The sequence below is a fragment of the Abrus precatorius genome, unplaced genomic scaffold, assembly GCF_003935025.1.
Source record: "Abrus precatorius isolate BTA unplaced genomic scaffold, Abrus_2018 Scaffold7, whole genome shotgun sequence".
NCBI lineage: Eukaryota > Viridiplantae > Streptophyta > Magnoliopsida > Fabales > Fabaceae > Abrus > Abrus precatorius.
The window spans coordinates 14,744,906-14,767,988 of NW_020874417.1; the positions used below are offsets into that span (position 1 = coordinate 14,744,906).

The 23,083-nt window shown below is 30.0% G+C and overlaps 1 protein-coding gene and 1 pseudogene across 4 annotated transcripts; one reads left to right on the forward strand and one right to left on the reverse strand.

Annotated features, from left to right (window-relative positions):
- The first annotated feature begins 4,597 nt into the window (after positions 1-4,597).
- Positions 4,598-16,356, forward strand: LOC113870945 (pre-mRNA-processing factor 19-like). Of its 4 annotated transcripts, XM_027507535.1 has the most exons (18): positions 4,598-4,717; positions 4,839-4,924; positions 5,632-5,703; positions 5,855-5,917; positions 6,174-6,260; positions 6,725-6,872; positions 7,096-7,217; positions 9,514-9,630; positions 9,742-9,837; positions 9,912-9,971; positions 10,581-10,655; positions 14,276-14,380; positions 14,863-14,982; positions 15,067-15,144; positions 15,215-15,311; positions 15,413-15,464; positions 15,602-15,672; positions 15,775-16,356. In XM_027507535.1, exons 1-18 carry the CDS (start codon positions 4,705-4,707, stop codon positions 15,888-15,890), a joined length of 1,578 nt encoding a protein of 525 aa, XP_027363336.1. In that variant the 5' UTR covers positions 4,598-4,704; the 3' UTR covers positions 15,891-16,356. The 4 variants fall into 4 exon arrangements, with proteins under 4 accessions (XP_027363336.1, XP_027363334.1, XP_027363333.1 ...); XM_027507533.1 differs by having other exon boundaries at positions 14,863-15,144; positions 15,775-16,227; XM_027507532.1 differs by having other exon boundaries at positions 15,602-16,224.
- A 1,206-nt stretch (positions 16,357-17,562) lies between these two features.
- LOC113871525 lies at positions 17,563-20,132 on the reverse strand (annotated as a pseudogene).
- Between the last annotated feature and the right edge of the window lie 2,951 nt (positions 20,133-23,083).

Below are 23,083 nucleotides of genomic sequence, written 5' to 3' on the forward strand. Positions count from 1 at the left end.
TTTATCTTTTGTAGTTAGTCTAGGAGTTACTTGGATTGTCATGTGGGAATATGACTCTGCCAAACTTCATGAGCATAAAGCTATACAATTACTAGTACGAACCATAACAATAAAATGGTAAACAAAATTCAATCTTGATCTTCTTAACCAAATGATTACAAACTCATGCCAAAGCTCCCCATCAAAATCAGAAGTTTCTAGGACTTCCTTAAGGATATCTAAGTCCTCCAGCCAATTCAGCAATATCAATAAAATAATTAAGAATTCTTAGCACAAAAATCCAAAATAATAGCAAGTTTTCATTCAACAGGAACATAATAAGAGTTTAATAAAATTATGCCACTAATGTCACATAAAAAGGTTAATCTATTAAATAAAATAGTGTATAATTTTTACAAGTCAATAATTTACAAATAAAATAATTATAACATTATTTGTAATTAGTTTAAAATTTTGAAAATTAAAAATATAAAGATTGTTGTATGAACTTTTATTTTATGCTTGAAATGCCATAAAAATATAGAATAAGAAAGATTAAAGTAGAAAAACAGAAAGCTAAGGATGCATTTAGATATATAATTTATTTAAGTATATATTTAATAAGTTATTTTTATAAGGATAATTTATATGATAAATTTAATGATTAAATTTATTATAATAATTTAAAAATAATTTACGAGAGTTGTTAATTGTTTGTAAAACATTTTAAACAGACTCTAAAATTAATACAAATTGATTTTTATTATAACTAACATACATTCTAATTCAATTATCATTACACCAACCTTAAGAACAAATATTTATATATCATCTTTACTTTAGCTCTTAACTGATCAACATTTTATAATTTTATTTAAACTTATATTATTATTAATATGAAGTCATGATATTTTTTAATGTAAATTATTATTTTTACACAATACTTAACTCATTTCAATTTGAAACCACAATTTATAACTTTTCATAAAAACTTAAGAGAAAAAAAAAATTCACAACATAATTTATATGATCACACAAGGACAGTGACACATATTTTCTTCACATATAAAACAATTTAAATAAGTATAAGGAAAAAGAATTATACGTGTTTTTATGAAAAAGACTGACATATAAAAAAACATAACATTTTATTATGATAAAAAAAATACAATTAAAGTTATTTTATTGGACTATAGCATATATCATAAATAGAGAAAAATAAAATAAAATTAATTGTACACTAAATAAGATAAAGTAAACATTGCAAGTAACTATTAAAATAATTTATAAAACATGCATTTTTTTTAATATAAAACACATCATTAAAGTAGTTGTATATAACGAATAAAATTTCTAAAATATTTTGATCAATCATTGGTTCAAATATAGAAATTCCATGAATGATGAAAACTAAACTTGAAGAATGAATCAATTTCATCTTTTATTTTATTCAATGAAATTACATTATTTTATATATGTTAATTGCAACTCAATATTTAAAGAATTTTTCGATCAATTTCAATAATTATTGAAAAAATGTTCAAAATTAAGGTTTGATGAATGCAATAACTAATTTTTATGCTTTAATCTTTCATTTTAACTCATAAAATAATAAAAAAAGTTTATATGTTAGTTATAATATAGTTTTAAAGTAACTACTCAATCAATTTCAATCATTACTAAAACAGAAACTTAATGGTGTTTTAATAGAAGGACTAACTTAAAACAAAAATGAAAGTTAAATAACTAAATTAAACTAAAATAGAGAAGACAAATTTGAAACAAAAATAAAATTAAACTATTATAGAGCATATTTGATTTACTTTTTAAAAACAGTTTTTAGTTTTTAAAAATAAATTGTAGTATTTTTTTTTAGATCAATTTAGAAATTTTAAAATAATTTGATTTGATTTTTAAACACATCAAGAATTATTATGATTTTGATTAAAAAGAAAAGAAAAGAAAAGTGAGTGTTTGGTTATTGAAGAAAATAAGAGGGATTTATCATTATATTATAACTTGCTAAGTAAATTTACACTTAAACTAGAAGAAAATATACATATATTAACTTTCATTTAGACACAAAAGTTTGAAATTTACATATCATAACCTCAAAAATACATTAGGACTTAATTTATATATTGCAAAATCAAATATAACAAGTCACAATGAGCATATCACTCTCACATCGAAGTGAAAATATAATTCTAGTATAGGCCATTTATCCTAACTAATTTCCTGAAAATGTAAGTAAGGAAGAGTCTTCTCCTTACCGCTAAAACCAAATTGAAACAATAATTTAACAATTCACAGAGCAAACATGATGGCAATTATATCAACAATATTTTTAAAAATAAAAACATACACCAAGATCTTAGTATTTAATATATGCTTACACCAATTAGAATGGTATAATACATGTAATATAATCATACTAATCAATAAGTTAAAACACATGTATTATAATAACACATATTGAAGTATTACAATACATATATTATAATCATATCAATTAATATGTTAGATCATATATATTATAATTACACGATCATTGTCCCAAAGATCCCTTGAGATCTTTCATAAGTATAGATAATCATTGGTTAGCTATAGCAACATAGATATAATGTGTGTCATTGCGACTCCTTTTAGCAAAAGTATAGCAAGAGTGTTAGTTAGAAAATAAATGTGAGGCCTGTGATGCTTTTGCTTTTAGTTATGTACACATTAGTAAACAACATTCACTACCCTCATTTCTCCCAGATTTCTAAAATTGAAACTTTATACTCCTAGTGTACTTTTGTAGCTACTCATGCGTATTCTTATCACTTTTCATAATAATACAACTTTTACCCTTTTCATTTCTCATCATAATATGAATTTACCATTTTTAAATATACATCAACTTTCAAATAAATGTCCACAATCACTATAACATGTCATTCAAATACAGTTAAATCATTAATTAATTTGCTAGAGGTTGAATACACCGAACTCACCTCCAATTGCATTTCATGCTATATCTACTTTAAAAATATGAATCCTCTGTACTAGGGTTTAAAGTACATCACTATATAATTATTTTGTATCACACATTTTTTATATATCCCATGCGAACTTCTCAAAACAAAAAATATCATGCAATCATCCATTTCAAAATTTATTTAATTCAAGACAATAACTTAAATCTTCTCTTAATTATAACTTTCTCTAGAAAACTCTTATTTAAGTGATTCTTGAGTTGAACCCTAAGTTTTAACATCCAAGGAATTCATTTTTAAGTTTAGATTTTTAAAATAAACATCATATAACCACATACTATACAGGGTATGTGTACAAAAATGGAAGGAAATTCTGTAGTAAAAGCTTTAAATGATGGGATAGAACCCTCATTATCTTAAAGAGATGATTTTGTGAAGAGTTTTGCGGAAGAGATCATTTAAAGACCAAGTTCTTTCCATATATTCAAAGTGGAACACTTTTGAGAAGAGAGAAAATAGAGAAATAGAAGTGAGCTGAGAAGATTGAGTTCCAAAGAATTTACTTGGAATCAAAAGAGAAAGACATCTGAGCTTGGATTTAAAGGTAGTTTGAGAATCAAAGGAATTTTCTCTAGAAAAGGAAAGAAAACGTTCTGAGAGAAAAGTGAGAAGTGTTTGCTTGGATTGTAATGCAAGTTTTAGAACAAGAATTTTCTTAAATACCCTTTTTGCTCATGGCCTTTCACTTTAGCAAGACTTTGCTCGCATTTACATGTTTTCTAATAATCTTGTTTGAGTGAGATCCCTTCTCGCCTGAGCAAGACATGGTCCAAAGAACTTCTCATTTTCCTGTACCTTCTTGTTTGGGTGAGGGGCTTCTAACTTGGATGAGAGGACAATTATAGTGATATTATCCATTCTCACTTGAGCAAGACCTTTCTCACTTGAGTGAGAATATCCTGAAACGTCTAGTTTAGAAAACTCAATTTTGCTTGAGTAAGATCCTCAGCAGCTTCCAAAAATTTAACTTCTTCTATTTTAAAAATAAAATACAATAATAAATGATAAACAAAATAAATATGTAATAAATAAATAAAGGTATTACAAATTGTGACCTGTATTTTAAATTCAATTACGTGAAAAATTTTCACCCAAATAAATTTAGTAAAAAAAATAATTTGTTAAAGAGAATTTAGTGACAGAGTTATTCTTTTTTAAGTAAAAAAATTCATTTAAGGCAAAATTATAAAAAATTTCATCTTCTTCTTTAAACTACCAAAAACCTTGTGATCATACCATTTTAATATATATGATCTAAATCTTTTTATTTAATTTACATTTCTTGAGTCAATGAAATAATAAATTATATAAATGATAAATTTTAATTGTACATATAAAATGTAGGCAGGAGGGATAACGCGGGAGGATACTTTGGATATTTTCAAAGAAAAAGAAAAATCTATGGTAAGTTGTGAAAAAAAAGTAAGGAAGAGAGGTAAACGTAGTAGTGAAAAAAATTAGGGGCAAAATTGGTATTTCAGTCAAATTTAAAAATGTGACCCGAAAATGGTAAAAGATGTCTGAAATGGACCGGGTATTTGGGCCTGTCCTGCATAATAAAAGACGTCTGAAATCTGAAACACTTGCGGTGGTTTCGTTTGGTTCACTTCCATTTCCCTCTGTGTCTGCCCTCACACCGCTCCAAAACCCAAAACCCTAGCTCTCATTCTCGACCCTCGCTTCAACCATGAATTGCTCCAGTTATTTTCACTTCTTCTTATTCTGATTCAACGCTTCATTCTACTGTGCTTTATTTCATTCTTATTTTTAATTTAATTTTGCTGATCTGAACCTACGTCGTCGTTTTTTGCCTATTTGCAGTCTCCGGCGAAGTTCCGGAAGAGCCCGTGGTGTCGAAGAACTCCGGTCTTCTCTTTGAGAAGCGTTTGATTGAGAGACACATTTCGGTAACCCTTCTCTCTCTCTCTCTCTCATGTTCAAGCACCTTCCGCAGTTCAATTTGCTGATAGAATGAGTAAAACTGGGTGAAGAATGAAGGGAAAATTAAGAAAAGTGTTGTAATTATTGAACAATGGAAGTGGGTAAAGAAAGGGACCTTCTTTTGTAGTTGAAATTAAGGGTTTGGTTTTGGACTTCGGGAGACTGGTTTATAGACCTCATGGCTGTAATTTCAGATTCCTAGTTGTTTGACTCGTTTCAGTGACTAATCTTTTAAATCTTTTTTTTTAATAAATTTTTACATTTTCTTTCTTATTTTTGCTCATTTCAGAAACTAGATTTTGTATTGGTTGTTTGGTTAAAGTTAATAGGATAGGACTGTCAAGCGGCAAAAATATATTTTGATTTTGTAGTAGGTCTGTTATGTGCCTTCTTATTTCAGTGAAGCGGTACGGTTTTTTTTTTTTTTTAATTGTTTGCTCTCTGTTCATGTTCAATCTACTGAAAGAGAAAGGAAAGTGAGGCGTTTGTATATGCAGTTACTTGTGGAACATGATTGAGGTGCCTTTTTGTTTTGTGTGTATTTTGCTATGCAATGGGTGTTGCGGTCACGCTTAATTTGATTATTTGTTATCTTTAAGCTTATCTGTACATATATTATTACTAATCTGTTTTTGACATTTTATATTCAAATTTGCAAAAAAATGTTGAGTAGGATTATGGGAAGTGTCCAATTACTGGAGAACCACTTACTATGGACGACATTGTACCAGTCAAGACAGGGAAGGTATGGTGGTAAATGGTATCTGTTCTATGCTTTTAATATTGAGTATGGAGTTTTTAACTATATACTAAGCCACCCATGTTTGATGTGATTCAATGCTTTTCAAGCATTCATTTGCAATATACTGATTGAATCAGGATAATTTATCATGCAGATAGTGAAGCCCAGACCCATTCAGGCAGCTAGCATCCCTGGCATGATTGGAATGTTCCAAAATGTATGGAATTCAGGCTAAGTATTCCTTACAATTTTTGGCATATGATGACTTCACTTGAAACTGTATGCTGCCGATTTCTTTTAAAAAGAATTACATGCTTTACATTATTGAATAGGGATTTTAATTGTGGTTTCTATTAATAAGTTTTCTAAGTCAATAATTAGAGATGCTTAGACATGTGTTTGTCTTCTCTATGTTGAAAGAATACTACTTTGTAGTCTTCCACTCATGATGGTTTGATATGTCTTATTTATAGGAATGGGATGGGTTGATGCTATCTAATTTTGCGTTGGAGCAACAACTGCACACAGCAAGGCAAGAGCTTAGTCATGCTCTATATCAGGTAAGAGCAACAAGGTTATTGACCTAAATTGTTGTCTTCTACAGTTATCATTTACATTTCTTGGCCTTTGAATTTACAACCTCCAAAACTTCAAGGTTTCTTGCCTTTTTAGGTTTTCATTTTGGTTATAATTTTTTTTCCAGTTTAGACTTCTTTAATTTCTTTTCTACTGATGGAAATTGAAACATTTTAGATTGATACCATTTTTTAATGGGCCTTTTAGTTTTTTGAAAAATAAGTGTTATAAGTTGTCAGCTATATTCCCGTTCAAGTTTTTTATTATTATCTTTTGCTTGACTTATTCTGCTTTAATATTATTTCTTTATTGTTGAACTTTTCATTCCTTGGTTTTATTTTTTATTTCAATATGATCTTTTGATATTGATTTCAAAATGATAGTATTTTTGTTGCTATATTTTCCACTGCCAGAGTTACCCTTTATTTATTACAGTTTTAATGTGTAGCATGATGCTGCTTGCCGAGTGATTGCAAGACTTAAAAAGGAACGAGATGAAGCTAGGTCTTTCCTTTCACAAGCAGAAAGGAAGTTCACTGTTTCTGCTCCAAATGCTGTGGCAGCAAATGCCCCTGTTCTGAGCAATGGGAAAAGAGGTGTTTTTCACAATATCATTTCGTCAAACTTTTGACCTATTTTTTGCAATTTTGAAAATTACTTTCTAGGATGAGTTTGATATAAATTTCAAAAGGAGCCCCCATTATTATTATTATAGATAAAATGTGAGTGTTCGAAAGCATACATTTGGTGCTTCCTCATGGATATTTTCCATAGTTGCTATTTGTTTCAATTGCTTATTTGGATTATCTTGCATTTTAGCTGCTGAGGATGAGGATCTTGCACCTGGTGCAAAGAAAATGCATCCTGGAATGTCTTCTAGCATAATTTCTGAGCTTAGTGACTGCAATGCTGCTCTTTCCCAGCAGAGGAAAAAGAGACAGGTATTCCTCATGATAATATATAAATGCATTGTTTTTTGCTTTGCAATAATATTTTCTTATTTGTTAGTATCTTCTTTTTCTGTTAAATTATACATTTAATCGAAATAGTTGACACATCTACACATTAGTTCCTTTATATGAAAAAGTAACATTTTAGTCCCTATACAAGTGTTATGTTACATTTTGGTTTCTACCGATATAATGACATTAATGATGCAAGGGACCAAATCAATAACAAAATTTTCGTGTAGGGACTAAAACATTAGTTGTTTTAAGTATAAAGACTAACACACAAGTTTTTTTAAGTATAGGGATGAAAATGTGAGTTTTTATTTAAATATAGGACTAATTTGTAAACATGTCAAATTTAGGAATCAAATATGTATTTTAGTCAATTATAATTTTAAAAGAATACAATACACTAAATTTAGTTAAGAAAATACATGTATTATAATCATGGTAGTCAAACTCACATGTCAGAAAGTAAAATCGCATGATTTTACGATCTTCAACTCCCTCTCCATGCTAACTCGGTGCCAGGGTTGTGATTTAGCAAGATCGGGTGGGACTGCCATCCCAGAATGTAAAGATCCCCCGTGTTTTCAAACCCAATTTTTAACCACCCATGACCTGTTTTGCTTGAAACCCTAAAATTGATTGCGCTCTGTGATCCCTAAACCTTTCCTCTGCTCTGCGATCCCTATTGCTTTTGACCTTGTCATACTGGAGCGTTTTGCTGTGGGTATCCACCACCCCGCTCGTGCGTGTCATATATTGCAGCTGTATTTGCAGCCATCGTCATAGCCTAATTTGCAGTGCAACAGTGCCGCTAGAGCAAAAGTTGTCGACTTTCCTTTCTATCCCTAGAATGAGGCAGATTTTAGGGTTCTTTAAGGGTAAAAAAGACTTCTTATCTTTTAAAAATAATTTGACTTTCCCTTTTTGCCCTTAAAATGATTCTGCTATAAATGTTTTTTAAGGGCAAAATAGTCTTTCCATCAGAATAAATTACCTAATCCATCTTTTCCTTCTCTTCTCTGTCTCTGTTTTTAATGGGCATGTGCCTGTTTCTGTTTTGAGTTAAGGGTGGTTCCCTTCTCTCATTTGTCTTTGTTTAGTTTCTTTCATTTTTATATTTATACTATTTTATATGCATTCATACAATTTTGTAAGATCTTACGATCTTACGAGTTATGATCTTTCACCCCTTCTTCGATCCTATGTAAAATCTCAATTTTGACTACTATGATTATAACTTGATTTTATCTTCATAACACTTTGTTCTTGACGAATGAGATGTAAAATTACACTATTACTCAATTTTAGAGGACCAACTTTACTACATGAATGAATTCAAAATTTTTTATCATGATATAAGTAAGCAATTCTTATTATATTAACTCAAAACATCATTAGTTGGTCTTTTTGTTACTTCCTCTATCAATTAGATAAAAAAGATATCTAGGCGTATCTAGTTTTTTTTTTTTTGTCCTATTATATCGACTCAAAAAGACTAGATATATGCCTAAGATATTTTTTTTTAACCATAATGAGAAGTCTTTATTATATGTGAACTAATTTTAGTATTTTATTAACTATAAGTATTATTTTTTTATTGATTTATGTATTTACCAAATCAATAAGTTTTATAAAAAAATATATATAGTCTTAAACCATAAATGATCTTTTAACTTAAATATATGAGTTTTTAAGTATTTTTAAAATTCATGATTCATTTATTTGGTGACTCATTTTGAATTTTTTCTAGACAAGTTAACCAAAATTATTTTTTTTTTACTTTTGTTAAACTATATATTTTATTCCTATTGTTAGCACTTGTTTACAAATTGGTCCCTAAACTTAAGAAAACTGTTGTTTTAGTCCCTATGTAAGTATATTGTTACATTTTAGTTTCTGCCATTATAACATTATTAACACCCTTAATGATAAGGGCCAAAATCTAAACAATAGGGACCGAAACCTAACAAAACATTTGGATAGGGAATAAAACGTAACTTTTAAGTATAAGGACTATTTTGTAAACGTGTGTCAACTATAGGGATTAACTGCATAATTTAACGCTTTTCTTCCTTTTTGGGCTCAGTTTTGCTTAGAGCTTTTGACAGATTGGAATTTGATGGCACTTATATTATTCCTTTTTACTTGTTTTAACTTGACTTTTGAAATTGTAATTTTCTTTTTCCTTGTGGAACAATGCAAATATTACTTTGATGTTTCTAATTATAAACTTGAATGTTTGCACTTGCCTTTTCATGTTCTTTTTTGGTTGTTTCAGATTCCTGCTACTTTGGCTCCTGTTGAAGCTGTAGAGGCATATACCCAGATATCTAGTCATCCCTTTCACAAAACAAACAAACAGGGCATTATATCTCTTGATATCCTTTATTCTAAGGTATGGCTTTTTATCGATAAATAGGAAACATGCAAAAAAGGCACTGTCATTTTCTTTAACTAGCAAACTACTGTGTTCTAATCAAGGATCATCTCACTGTCTGGTTTACAGGACCTAATTGCAACTGGAGGTATTGATACAAATGCTGTTATTTTTGACCGACCATCAGGACAGATATTATCTACACTCAGTGGTCACTCTAAAAAGGTTTTATTTTAGTTGGAATTGCCAGAGTTATCTTTCCTTCAAAAATTTTATCTAATTATTGATACTTATTGTAGGTTACAAGTGTAAAGTTTGTAGCTCAGGGTGAATCATTCTTAACTGGTTCGGCAGATAAGGTGAAATGCTATCCTTCACTTTAGGTTAAATTACTGGGAATTTGGAACAATTTTATAATCATAAATCATCTTTCTTCTTCCTAGAACGGACATTGTATAGCATGACACATGTTCTGTCCAAGCATAGCCACTTTTTATAATCACAAATGTTTTCTGAATTTCTGAGCTTGTTTGTTGCACACTGGGTAGAGTAATTCCAAACTTTTATGAAGTTGTCTTTGAATCCAAAATGATATTCTGTTGATTGTTATTCTCACTCAGTCAACCAAAAATGGTGTATGACTTGTAATGTGAATTCAACTGCACCCAGAAAACTGAAAAAATGTAGTTTGGTGCTAAAGACTAATACTTGCAGTTGTAACTTTACTCAGCCAATTTGATCAAAGTTCTAACACAAGTGCTTATGTTGCGCTTGTCCAAGAATATTTTGGATAATATTCTCTAGTTATCAGCTAGTAATCAGTAAATTGATTCTTTCAACTCTGTCATCAAACAAAGGAAACAAATTGATTATGTTCAAAATTTTCTCTAATCTGCAACTTTTTAATACAAGTTAGCTATTGTCATTTTGTTCTTTCATGTGGTCAATATTTTAACTTTATGTTGCAGACAGTTCGTTTGTGGCAAGGGTCAGATGATGGTAACTATAACTGCAAGCACATCTTAAAGGATCATACAGCTGAGGTAAATGAAACTAATGTTACTATATCACATCCATAATTAGTTATAATTTTATGTATTAACAGTAGTCCTCTCTAGGGCTTCTAATGCTGCTGTAAAAATAAACTGGAAAAATTTTCTCCTTTTTTCTGAAGATTACATTTCAATGTTTTTTCATCAGTGAAATTGAGGCATAGCTATGCTGTGCACTTGTGCTTATTGATGAGTTTTAGGTTAATATATGTTCAATTGATGTGGGCATGGTGTATTACTTAATATGTTCTGCTGGTGACTCAACAGTAATTAATAAAGCTTTCAGATTGGCCTTTGATGTTTGTCAATCAATTATGTTTCCTCTTCAACATTATTCTTTCCCTATATTTGTGTGATAATTTTGCTGGCACAATATTAAATTTTACCTGTGGAGTGATACCATGCTCTTTGCTGCCTGATAGTGGTTTTAGTAGATCTGGTGGCATGTAAGATTGTTTTATAGGATTGAACCCCATTTTGATTGTTTCTCAAGTTCAATGGTATGGCTTGATATGAATTCTTTTGTAGAATATAAGAAATGTTTTGAAGATAAGAGAATAAAAAAATGAAAAGGGTAAGGAGATTCTGATTATAGAAATTTCTTCAAACCTCCACCTTCAGAAATCAAGCAAAGAAGTCCTCAAATAATGACCTTCCCCAAATGGCTGGAAAAATCCGAAATCTTACACTAAACTATTCCTGCTTGAGAACATCATGGAGGCAACAGCTTATTCAGTTCCCTACAATCCTACATCTATTTCTCTGCACTTTCCATTTTTGCAAGTGTCTGCAATTCTTTCTTCAATTATTTTCTATTTCATCTAGAGAAAAGGTTAATTGTTTGTTGCAAAATAACATGTAAAAATAAAAATAAAAATAAATATTTGAAAGGATAAAGTAGAACAATATTTCTAGTTACTGTGCACTTTGTAAGGAGATTCTCCTTTTTCGAAACACATGTTAGAATTATATTTTAAAATCCAATACTAGTATCCACTTGTTGACTTTTTTTTTTCATATTCATGTAAGTGAGGTTTGTTATTAAAAAATTATGCTGAAAGTATAAAAAGAATATGGAAAGTTTATAATATTAATAAAGTATTTTACCAGTATTGTATAAACAAGAAATTGTTCACATTATGCAAAAAGCACGATAAAAGAATTTTGTTGAAGATGACTTAATTGTTAACATTTGTTCTTGCTAAATAATAAAAAAAATGCATAACAAAGGGGTGTAAGCAATAAAAAATAATGAATGAATCATGAATGCTTCGTCAATATCATATACAATTACTTATAAAAATAATATGTTTAGATAACTTCATATATATATATATATATATATATATATATATAAGTGCGGGTATGTGGTAGGTGAGTACTTAGGTATCCATACTCGTACCTGTTTAACAGATAAATACTCTAGGGTAAATTTTGCAGGTACTCATTGAGTACTTTACCCTAATAGTGTCTGCTATTTCGAACATGGCTAAACCTTGCATGCAATAACCACAAGCCCAAAATCCACTATGCAAAAATGATATATAGCCGCTATTCGACAACATTGATCTGAACTGAAGAAAAGAAGAGGTGCAGACAAGACAAAATAAAGTCTTTCTTTATTTTCTCTATTTTCAGATAGCATACTTTTCTTGTGCACAGCAAAACACATTTTTCATGCAGATTGGATTTGTAGGCAGCATGAAAAATTGTAGAATCATTCATCTCATGCAGATTTGACTTATGGTATAGAGTCTCCCTCCTCTCAATGAATAGAGTTGGAATCTGAATTATCTCCATTCATAGCAGATAAATCCATCTAACTTTATACCAATAAGCATAAGCATATGTTTGAACTTTGAAACAAAAGAATACAAGATAAATAGAGTAGGGAGGAAACATGGTTTCCTAGGTCTTTTCTTTTCTTTGGATTGACAAGAAAACGAGAGAAAAGAAATTCGTAATGGGGCCCACCATTGTTCTTTGCAGAAAATTTGCTCATCTCTTGGCATGTTTCCCAAAATTTATGTTATATAAACCAATTTTTAGGATTGTTTTAGACTTTTTTACATACACATTTTCTTTTTTTTTTTTCCTTCTGAGCCAAACAAATAAAAAATCATTCATTTTCTCCTTTATTTCTTTCTTTCCATTCATATACTCCTTTCCTGCCAAACAACCCATGAAAGAAAATTATTCCTCAGTACTTCAATAATAATTCCAATCATTCATGTGTACAGAAGCTACATTATTGATCATTAAGCATATCTAGGAAATATCTTTTAATTTTATTATTGTATCTTATGAGTATATTTATATCTTAGTAGCAGTTTCCATATTTCCTTTTTGTTTATATATTTTATTTGACTTGATCTTAGGAGTGTGGTACTAGTTTAATATTTAGTGCTTTATCTTTCTGTATCATATTAATCACATCATTATATAGTAGAGAATGTTATTCAGAATCTCTAAACTATGATTGGAGTGGTTTCATCTGCTCAATAACCAAGTAATCTAGATTTCTATCCCTGCCATCCCCATTTTTCTCGTAATATTTGGAATTTCAGCAGAAGGTAGGTGGGTTTGTGCATTGACCTTTGTCTCAAGCCCACATAGCTCTTGCATAATTCATGTATCCTCAACTAATAGCTTAAGCTTTTGGAATAGTTGATTCCTGGCTTGTTATCAGTCTATCAGAGCATGTTGTATCCACATTGAGAATAGTTTCTCCTTTTTATTATGTCGATATTGTGTAACTCAGATACCTACAAAACCCTGTTCAATGCCCTTATTTTTTTATGCCTTCTTTATGCAAATGAAGTCTGTTTCAGCCTCTTTTTCTGCTGATGGTCTTTGTTTTAGGTTGCCTTTCCATGGATTGGCTGTTCTAGCATGTTTTTGCACTGACTGTCTCTGTTTGGGCCCATCTTTCTGTAGATTGGCTCCTTATCAACCTATCTTTTCATTGCCCTTCACCCCCAGTGCTGAATATACTTAGGCTCCCATTTCTTGTCCCAGATGTAGTTTGACCTGTCTCCAACCCCAGGTGTTGTTAGGCACTTTTATCTGAACTGAACCCAAGCCAGATGTAATCTAGCCCCCATATCTTTCCTAGATTCAGTCTGGCCAGTGTTTCCAGAATCCAGCTACAAATGCAGCCTGGCCCTTGTCTCCTGCCTGAAGGTTGTGTTATTAGTTTTTATTTACTGTAACTAAGCTTTAGTTTGAGAGTGTGTTAAGAGTACCTAGGAAATATCTCAATGCTATTGTTGTATTTTTTAATATATTCAAGAATCTTTGATAATCACTTAGGAGTTGTTTCTATGTTTCATTGCATATCTTGATATGTTTCCATATACGACTAGGAATATTAGTAGTCTAGTACTAGTAGAAATAGGGGCTAATGTTTTTTCTTTTGTATCATATCCATCACGTGTTTTGTCTATAAAATCAACCATTTTCAATCCATGCAATTGCATGCGTTCAAGATTGTTGTTCCTAACTACGAGGCTTATTTCAAATATATATTTCCCTGAACCCCTGCTAATTATACTTGTCTTGTTTATGCACTGAATGTGATGCAAGAGTGATTTGTCTTTCCAATTTTTCAGGTACAAGCTGTCACTGTCCATGCCACCAATAATTACTTTGTGACTGCTTCACTTGACGGCACTTGGTGCTTTTATGAACTTTCTTCAGGGACATGTCTGACTCAGGTATCATCTCTTGTTTCTTCTGTAATACAACAGGCAATAAAAGGGAAGAAATATGCATGAACATGGACCTTCCTTTTGGGGAGCCTTTTTTTTTTTTTTTTTTTTTTGTTGGCATAATATGAAAATTAACTTGGTGTTTAGTGCACTGTTGAAGTTATATTTCTATATGAAATGGTTTTGTAGAAGTGTCTAAAGAATGTGGAGTTTTTAAATTTCTTTCAAAACTATCTTCTGAAAGTAATAATTTTTAACCTCTTCAGTCCTTTTTAGAGAAATGCTAGCTACACTCATACACTTTTTCAAACACACTTTGTTACTGCTTGAAATTTATTGAAAATCACAAATTACATGGGTCTCACTTGTACTTCTGTAGTTTCTAATAAATTTCAACTAACAACCAAGTGTTAAGAGTGTGTTCTTAGTATTCCCTGTCTTTCCTATTTAAGTTCTAAATCAAACCACTAATGATTTGAGTTGTGTAGGTTTTCGACTCATCAGGTTCTTCTGAAGGCTATACATCTGCAGCTTTTCATCCTGATGGTCTCATTCTTGGAACTGGCACCACAGACTCTCTTGTTAAGATCTGGGATGTAAAAAGTCAGGTATACAATTTCACTTTTTCTTATTTGAAGTTAAATATTAATATTTTTTTAATTCTGTGTTTTACTTTCTTCCATTGGTTGAAGGCAAATGTTGCTAGGTTTGATGGACATGTTGGGCCAGTAACTTCCATTTCTTTTTCTGAGAATGGATACTTCCTTGCGGTATGTGAGAAATGTAACTAAAAGTAGGATGATTGTTTATATGGTATTCTTATACTCTTAAATTTAACAGACTGCTGCTCACGATGGTGTAAAGCTTTGGGATCTTCGTAAATTGAAAAATTTTAGGAATTTTACCCCTTATGATTCAGAAACTCCACCAAACTCTGGTATTTATTTTCACTTGATGAACATAGAACTTATTTTGGACGCAGGATAAGAAATTACTCTTATTTCAAAAGGTCCTCATTTAGTTCTCTCTATATTGCAGTGGAGTTCGACCACAGTGGGTCCTACCTTGCAATTGCAGGCTCTGATATAAGGTGAGGAAAACTGTGTAGTACTGAATTTAGTGACATTTCCAGAATTTACAGCAAAAAATCTTCTCAGACTTGTCAATTTATCAACCCTTTCATTTGTTTTCCTGAAACTGATTTCCAGCACCTGTTAATTTATTCAGGATTTACCAAGTTGCAAATGTGAAGTCTGAATGGAACTGTATCAAAACTTTTCCTGATTTATCTGGAACAGGTTCTGTTTTTTTCCCCCTTGTTTATTTTTTCCTTCGGGCTTTGAGGGTTCCATGTTTGTCTAGTTACTACTTACTAAGACGCTACTTGAACTTCTTCCCAGGTAAAGCCACGTGTGTAAAATTTGGTCCAGATTCTCAGTACATAGCGGTGGGATCAATGGACCGGAATCTTCGAATATTTGGCTTGCCTAGTGAAGATGCTGCTGCTGAGTCATAGAACGCCTCTGTTGCCGAGGTCAAAGTCTTGCTATGGAGTGACAGTTGCTGCCTGCTATTGGTGCATGGTCTAATATGATTGGAAAAGTTAATGAAAGTAGTGGTTTCTTTGACTATTCAGTCTTGATCCTCATACCACGATGTGTGTGGGATGGAGCATATGTACTTTCAGGCTTTCTGCAGCAACATTACTATGCCTTGATCATGGCTCTAACTAAGTGACACAAGCTGCAATATTTGCCTTGTCATCAAAACCTTAAGCTTATATTGTTCGTAGATAATTTTGTAACGTGATGATTTGATTAGTGAGATAAGTGAAATTTGTCGGCCATTACTATAACTATTTATTTCCTTTTCTCGTCTCTTATTCCGGGTGCTAAGATGATTTATTAGACATAAAAAAACTTGGGTAAAAGACATTAGTAATTTGTTTATAGTGAAAAATCCTATCGAGCTCTTTTTCTTCTAGATATCATGCAAGTTAATATAATCGAAAACAAAGGATCCAACAACGAATCACTTATTGTCCGCCATTCAGTGACATTTGGTACCTAAATTTGTTTTATACTGTGCGGCATTATTTATTTTTACATCGGCATTGTTATACGTAAAGGAATATTTCATCGTTGCGGTGACATGAAACTACAGCGAAGGTTATTTACGCGGAAAAAAAATTTATTTTTTTGTTCCTGATACCTGGTTTGAGTGCATATTTGCTTACGATAGCTACGCTGCATATGGCAACAAAAAAATAGTTAACGAGTAGAAATATTTTTACATTTCGTCGAATTTTATCTTGTTAGGAACTAGAAGAATCAGGAGCGCAAGGAAATTATGTCAACCATGTTGGAGTACGAAATAAAGGTGGTTTATCTCAATTCACAAACATCATGTTTAAGCTTCTAATAGAAGATTTGAGGCTGATTTCAGATTGGCAAAGTGAGCAGAGCATGTTAGTAACAGTTAGACCGAGATATAGCATTTTGGTAACTGTTAGACTGAGATATAGACAATTAGAGGGAACATTATTTAATTGAATTTAAAAAATTATACAACCACCAAACTTTATCCCACTATGAGGTCGGATATATGGATCACGCTGTTAAGTTTGGTCAAAAACCAAATTCTCTAAGATATTAATTAGTTGCATTATAAAATACTGAAATTTGGAGGATGCCTTTCACGTTAGAGGTGGACATAAGTTCATTTCAGTATACCCTCAACAGTCATCAAAGTTCAAACATATAGACATCAACAATTTTATGATCATGAATTTTGATTCTGATTTTCATGAAGCAGGAAAAATAAAAGATAAACTTGAAAGAAAGGTAAATCGGTAGATAGAACATACTAACTGGACTCTTCACTTTTTATCTTTGTTTACCTCCTGTTGGAGTAATTATCACCATCATGTCACTCATTATATGAAATAAAATATTTTTAGTTGCTCAGACACAGATCAGAACAAAAAAGTATCAAATGATTCACCACGATAACTCCAGTTTAACCATGCATTATTTTGGCAATCAAAAGACAGTTAAATGAAGTGTGGCAGATGAAGAGATATTGATCAAAGTACTTAACACAAATATTAAGTTAATTACAAAAAATTTAAAAAGCAAGGAAAATTAAAAGAAAAAAAAAATCTAATCAATAGAGATGAAAGCCTCTTATTAACTTGATGTAAGCAAAACAAATAACTTCACTAGAAAGAACACTACCTCAACATTTTTCAATTCAAATTCTGGACTATGAGCCAAACATAAGTTTCCAAATGTATCACATGGTCCACTAGTTCCAGTTAACCTTTCCAACCAGAAGAATACATTCAAACGTAGAGATTTCATTAGTGGCACTTGGACAATAAAGAAGTGGACTGACAAGAACTAAGCAGCACTATTGAAATACTTACAAATATCCATCTAAGCATAGAGCAAAACTATCACCACCACCAAGTGCAAGCAAATCATTCAAACATAAGAAATAGTACCGGTTGACACCTACAAATAAACACACATATCAGAATACTCCTAGTTCAAAGGAAATAAGAAGGATTGAATCAGGTTTTCATGCTTTAGAATAAAAGATTGAGACAGTATATACCCTGCATAACGGATAAATTACTCATTTCCAATCTAACTAAACTAGTAAAATGATTTCTAATTGTTGCATTTTCACCCCCAATTAACCATAACCACCAAATGCCTCGGAGGCTCAGAAAATTAACAAGCCCCATTTTGGAAGGTAGTTACTAATGTCTTTTTCATAACTTCCTTCATTCTGTCTTTGCCCTTATGACTGTTAACTGTGAGGCTCAAAAGGAGCAGCCATCAAAACTACAGAATTTAATTGACATGTTCATATAAAAAAGCCTTTCTGGTTTTTCAAAGAAATAATTTGAGACGATGATGATCAAGGCATATGGTAAAATCCTTCCACTTGACTATACATCAGAAATGTTTATGGAGTATACCAATTAAGTGAAGACCACAAACACTGTCAAAAGATACTGAAACTATAAGACAAAATGCAGGAGGTGATGAAGAACTATTCAGTCAACAGCCAATTTGAAATCCTCATTGATTCTTTACTAATTGTCTTCTATATAAGGCTTTAATTAAAAATAATTTCTAGTGATGAGTTTACTGGCTTTCATGTCATACAAATCCAGATTCAGGTGATGCTTATTAATATTTGTTGGGTCAAACGAGGAGGCTTAAAACACCAGAGAGATCTCCACCAATTGGTCCACGAGCAATTATATAAGCATACTTGGACATTGCACCCATCTCAAAAACCTTAAAACTATTGACTTATGGGTCTTTATCACTTATATGTTGTCAATCCCCTCGTTCTTACCCAACGTAAGATTTCTCCACTCATACTTGACTTGAACAAAATTGAAAATTGATATATCTAAATTACAATAATTTAGATAATGCAACAATGTCTGACGTCTACCTACAAATAAAACACACTTGTACATCAACCAATAAGAACCCTTACCAGTAGGTCGAAACAGCCTTGGCCGACCACGTAAGGTTGTAAAAACAAAAGTTTGGTTTGTCCCCTATTACCACAGCAAACAGAAAAAAAATCATACGTCAAGATATGAAAGAATGTTTATATCAAAAAGAAAATAAAGAGTTAGCATACTTGATATTTTCTCTTTGACAATCTAGCAGCCCACCAAACACAGCACCTTGTGTATCTCCAACAACCTAACCGTTTAATAAATAACAATTCAATAATAGAATAATACATTAATGTACACCATAACAAGAGACATGTATTTAATTCATAAATGCTGCAATACCAACAAAGCAGGACCAGAAAGTTTAGCACTGTTGCGAAGAAGGGTACGAAGCGATATGCCATGTTTCAACGTACTGCCTTTCATTGAAGGAATGTTGAATCAATAATTTAGTGTAATAAGTAAAAACACAATAAAAACCATTCTACACACAAACCAAAAACTAGAAAGCAAAAATTACCTATAAAGTAAGACCCGCTGACACCCTTTTACTGTATTAGGGAGGCATGATTCAAAAAATTCATTCAACTCAGCAGTAATAAAAGTAGAATCAGTAAAACTGAGTAGAGGCTTCTTTGGAGTATTTGGAGAATGGCGCTCAACTACTTCTTCAGAGACTTTAGAACTGCCATTGCTCTTTCTAAAGGCTTGATCTTCATCATTACTTTTACCTTTCAATAAATCTTTGCTATTCTTACACATGGGACTAAAATTAACAAATTTATCCAAGAGAAGATCATCCCGGTCAAATTTTTCATGATTGCTTCTAACGGAAACAGATCGATGATTGCTTTTCGTGGATCCATCAGAGCTAACTGAAGGAATAATATAAGACCAATATGACAAAAGTTTACCCCTAGAATAGGTGCTGCCCTACACAAATCAAGAAAAAAAAAAAACTTTAAGCTATAACTTTTCCACATAGTAATGCAAAACCACACATTCATTCTTAGGTCTAGGCTCTTATTCAGTTAGATGTAAAATGAGATGCTATAGATCACTCATAGTTCCATCCTTCTCTCATGATAAGACTAAAGGGTAGTACAGGCCACACTACAAAGAATGCATTTATAGTTGTTAAAGCCCAGTAAATAGGTGTTCACCCAAACCAGTTAAATCACAGCCCCAAAAACAAGTTACCAACGTACAAATCAAAGGCCACAAAACAAACATCCTCAGGTAAATGCAAAAACAGTCAGGGACACGCATATAACCCCACTAGGTAAATTTCAGGTAAATGCAAAAACAATGGCTATGAGATATTATAAGCTATGATGTGAGTCTGAGTTATCTGAACGAAGTTTTTCGCTAAGAAAGAAACTGAATGACATGACAAGAAGGAAACAAAGACAAATGAAAGTGGAATGTTAGGATGGGTCATTTTCTTTTTTACTTGACCAGAAAATTAAATAGGGTTGTTTATTTATATTTCACTTTGATCTGATCCAATTTGATTTTGTTGCTAAACTTCTCGCGCTCTAAACGAACAAATACTTTTACAATTAAAATATTTTTCAATAGAAGTTAGAAATATATTAATGATTATTTTAGATTAAATGAATTTAAAAAGTAAATATTTTATTATTAATAATAAATATTTCATTATATTAAATATAATTAAATTAAAGAGATAAGATATTTAAAATGTAAATTAAGATTTAATGAAAAAAATTATTTTATTAATATAATGTGTCAAAATTTTAAAATTTAAATTCAAATTAATATGATTGAGAATTTTAAATTTTAATTTATCTAAAATAATATATCTTTAACCAAATACATTGTATCAGCTGTAACCAAAAAACATTGTATCAATATTTCAAATTTATATTAAATTTTAAATAATAATAAAAAAAATTAACAAAAAAATTAACAAAATTCTAAAAAGTCATATAACACAATAAGGAAAAAGTAATTTTTAAAATTTTTGTGTTTTAATAAGTTCTTAAAAATATTTTTTTAAAAATAAATAAATACTCATATATAACATAGAGATGGAAGGTACATTAAACTAAATAATATATGAAATAAAAGGTAAATTTAATTCTTCTTTTGAAATCAGCATACGTCTCCACAAATAAAAGCTAATTTAGTATTTTATTTAAATTAAATTAATCGTTAAAAAAGAAAAATTAATGAAATCTTTTATTTTTAAAGATAAACATAGTAATTTCTATATTAATCCCAAATTTTAAATATCAAAATGATATTTCACAAATCATCATAATATAGGGTGAGTTGATATTTGAGTGATTTATTTTTTTTAAAAAGAAAAGTTTAAATATGTGGTTGGTCTTTATAAATATAACATATTTTATGAGTATTTATAATTTGTTTTATTAGAATTTAATCATTGTCATTAACTCTTTTGTTAAATGTGAGTGAAATACTTCTATGTAGCATGACATGTCATTTAATTTTTTAATTTTATTATTTAAAATAAATATTTATAAATAAATCTCTAAACACATTTTAAATACTTATAAAAAAATCTCCTAAACTCAATTTTTTTTTTTCGGTCCTTACTCTCCCAACCTCAAACTCACTTCCTCCCACACTCCACACCCCACATATATTAAACTCTCTAATCTCAAACATATTTTATTTTTAAATCACTTACATAAACTTCTTTCACTACCTTTCACCAATCAAAATAATCAAGAAACATTCAAACACAAAATATAACAACTAATAAAAAATTCATATTAAAGCTTTTATAAAAGTTGAAACATAACATATAAACACACAAAGATAATAACATCAAGTGTGCATGGATAAAAAAAAAAAAAAAACTCAAAATTCACAAGCAAGAAATGAGAAAAAGTGTGAGTTTGGGTGGAGGAGGAGGAGAGAATGGAGTGAGGGAATGGGAAAGGAGAAGGGAAGAGGGAGGGGTTAAGGGTGTAGGGTGAAGGAAAGGGAAAGAGTGGGAGTGGGAGTAGGTTAGGAGTGAGGCAGAAAGAGAGAAAAAAATATTTGAGTTTAGAAGATTTTTTTTGGTAAATATTTAAAATATGTTTAGGGATTGATTTGTAAATATTATTTTTAAATAATAAAATATTAAAAAATTAAATATCGTGACATAATATATAGAAGTATTAAACGATTTTCTTGGTTAGCTTAACATTTAACTAAAAAAAGTTGATGCAAATTAACTAAATTCTAACTTTTTAATATTTCAGAGACTAAATTCTAATAAAATATTTTATAAAAACTTATAGCAAAATATGATATATTTATAAAGATTAATAACATATTTAAATCTTAAAAAAATTTAAAATATAGTGTCATTTTATTAATTTTTTCCTTTATTATTTTAAGGATAATTTTCTTTTTTCTTAAAAGTTAATGTTTGATTGACCTTTATAAATTATTTATTTTACCAGATATAAAGGAAATTGATGAGATTAATAGTTATGAATTTCAACGCTTATATATTTTAATTTTTAAACTTAACAAATTTACCACACACATGATAATAATATGTTATAATTATTTCTTTAAAACTATATAAAAATTAACATCTATATTATAGATGAGTATACTGAAACATTGATTTTTTAAAATTAAAATTGACTATAAATAATGTATGAATTACACATTTTTTATTTGAATGATTTTACTTTTTATTCATCATTTTATTAATTTTATTCTAAATTTTAAAAATAAAAATTATTATTTAACTTTTTTCATTACTTTATATAAATTTTCTGATTTTTTTTTGTAAATGTCTATGTTCGCCTTTATAAAATTTCTCTTACGGTACTTTATATAAACTTTTAAATTTTTCATGAATACACATATGTTTTAATTTATAAATTTTTATTATCTTATATAAATTTCTATTTTTTTGTGAATAGGTATATTTACATTTATAAATTAAGTATACTGAATTTATTATTTATAATACCTTCAGTCAAAAATCGTAACAATTACTCAATTTAGTTTTGTACATAAAACATGTTTTCTCTTCTATAAATTGCAGAATTCATTACTTCCATTTTTTTTTTCTCCCAAAATTTGCGTTGTTTTTAAATACTCAGTTTTTTGTTTTTTTTTTTCAAACAAACGCACATGTATGTTTTATTATACTTTAGTACATTAACTTAATTTAACATCTTACTAACTAGTATTATAATATCAATACTAATTTTAAAATA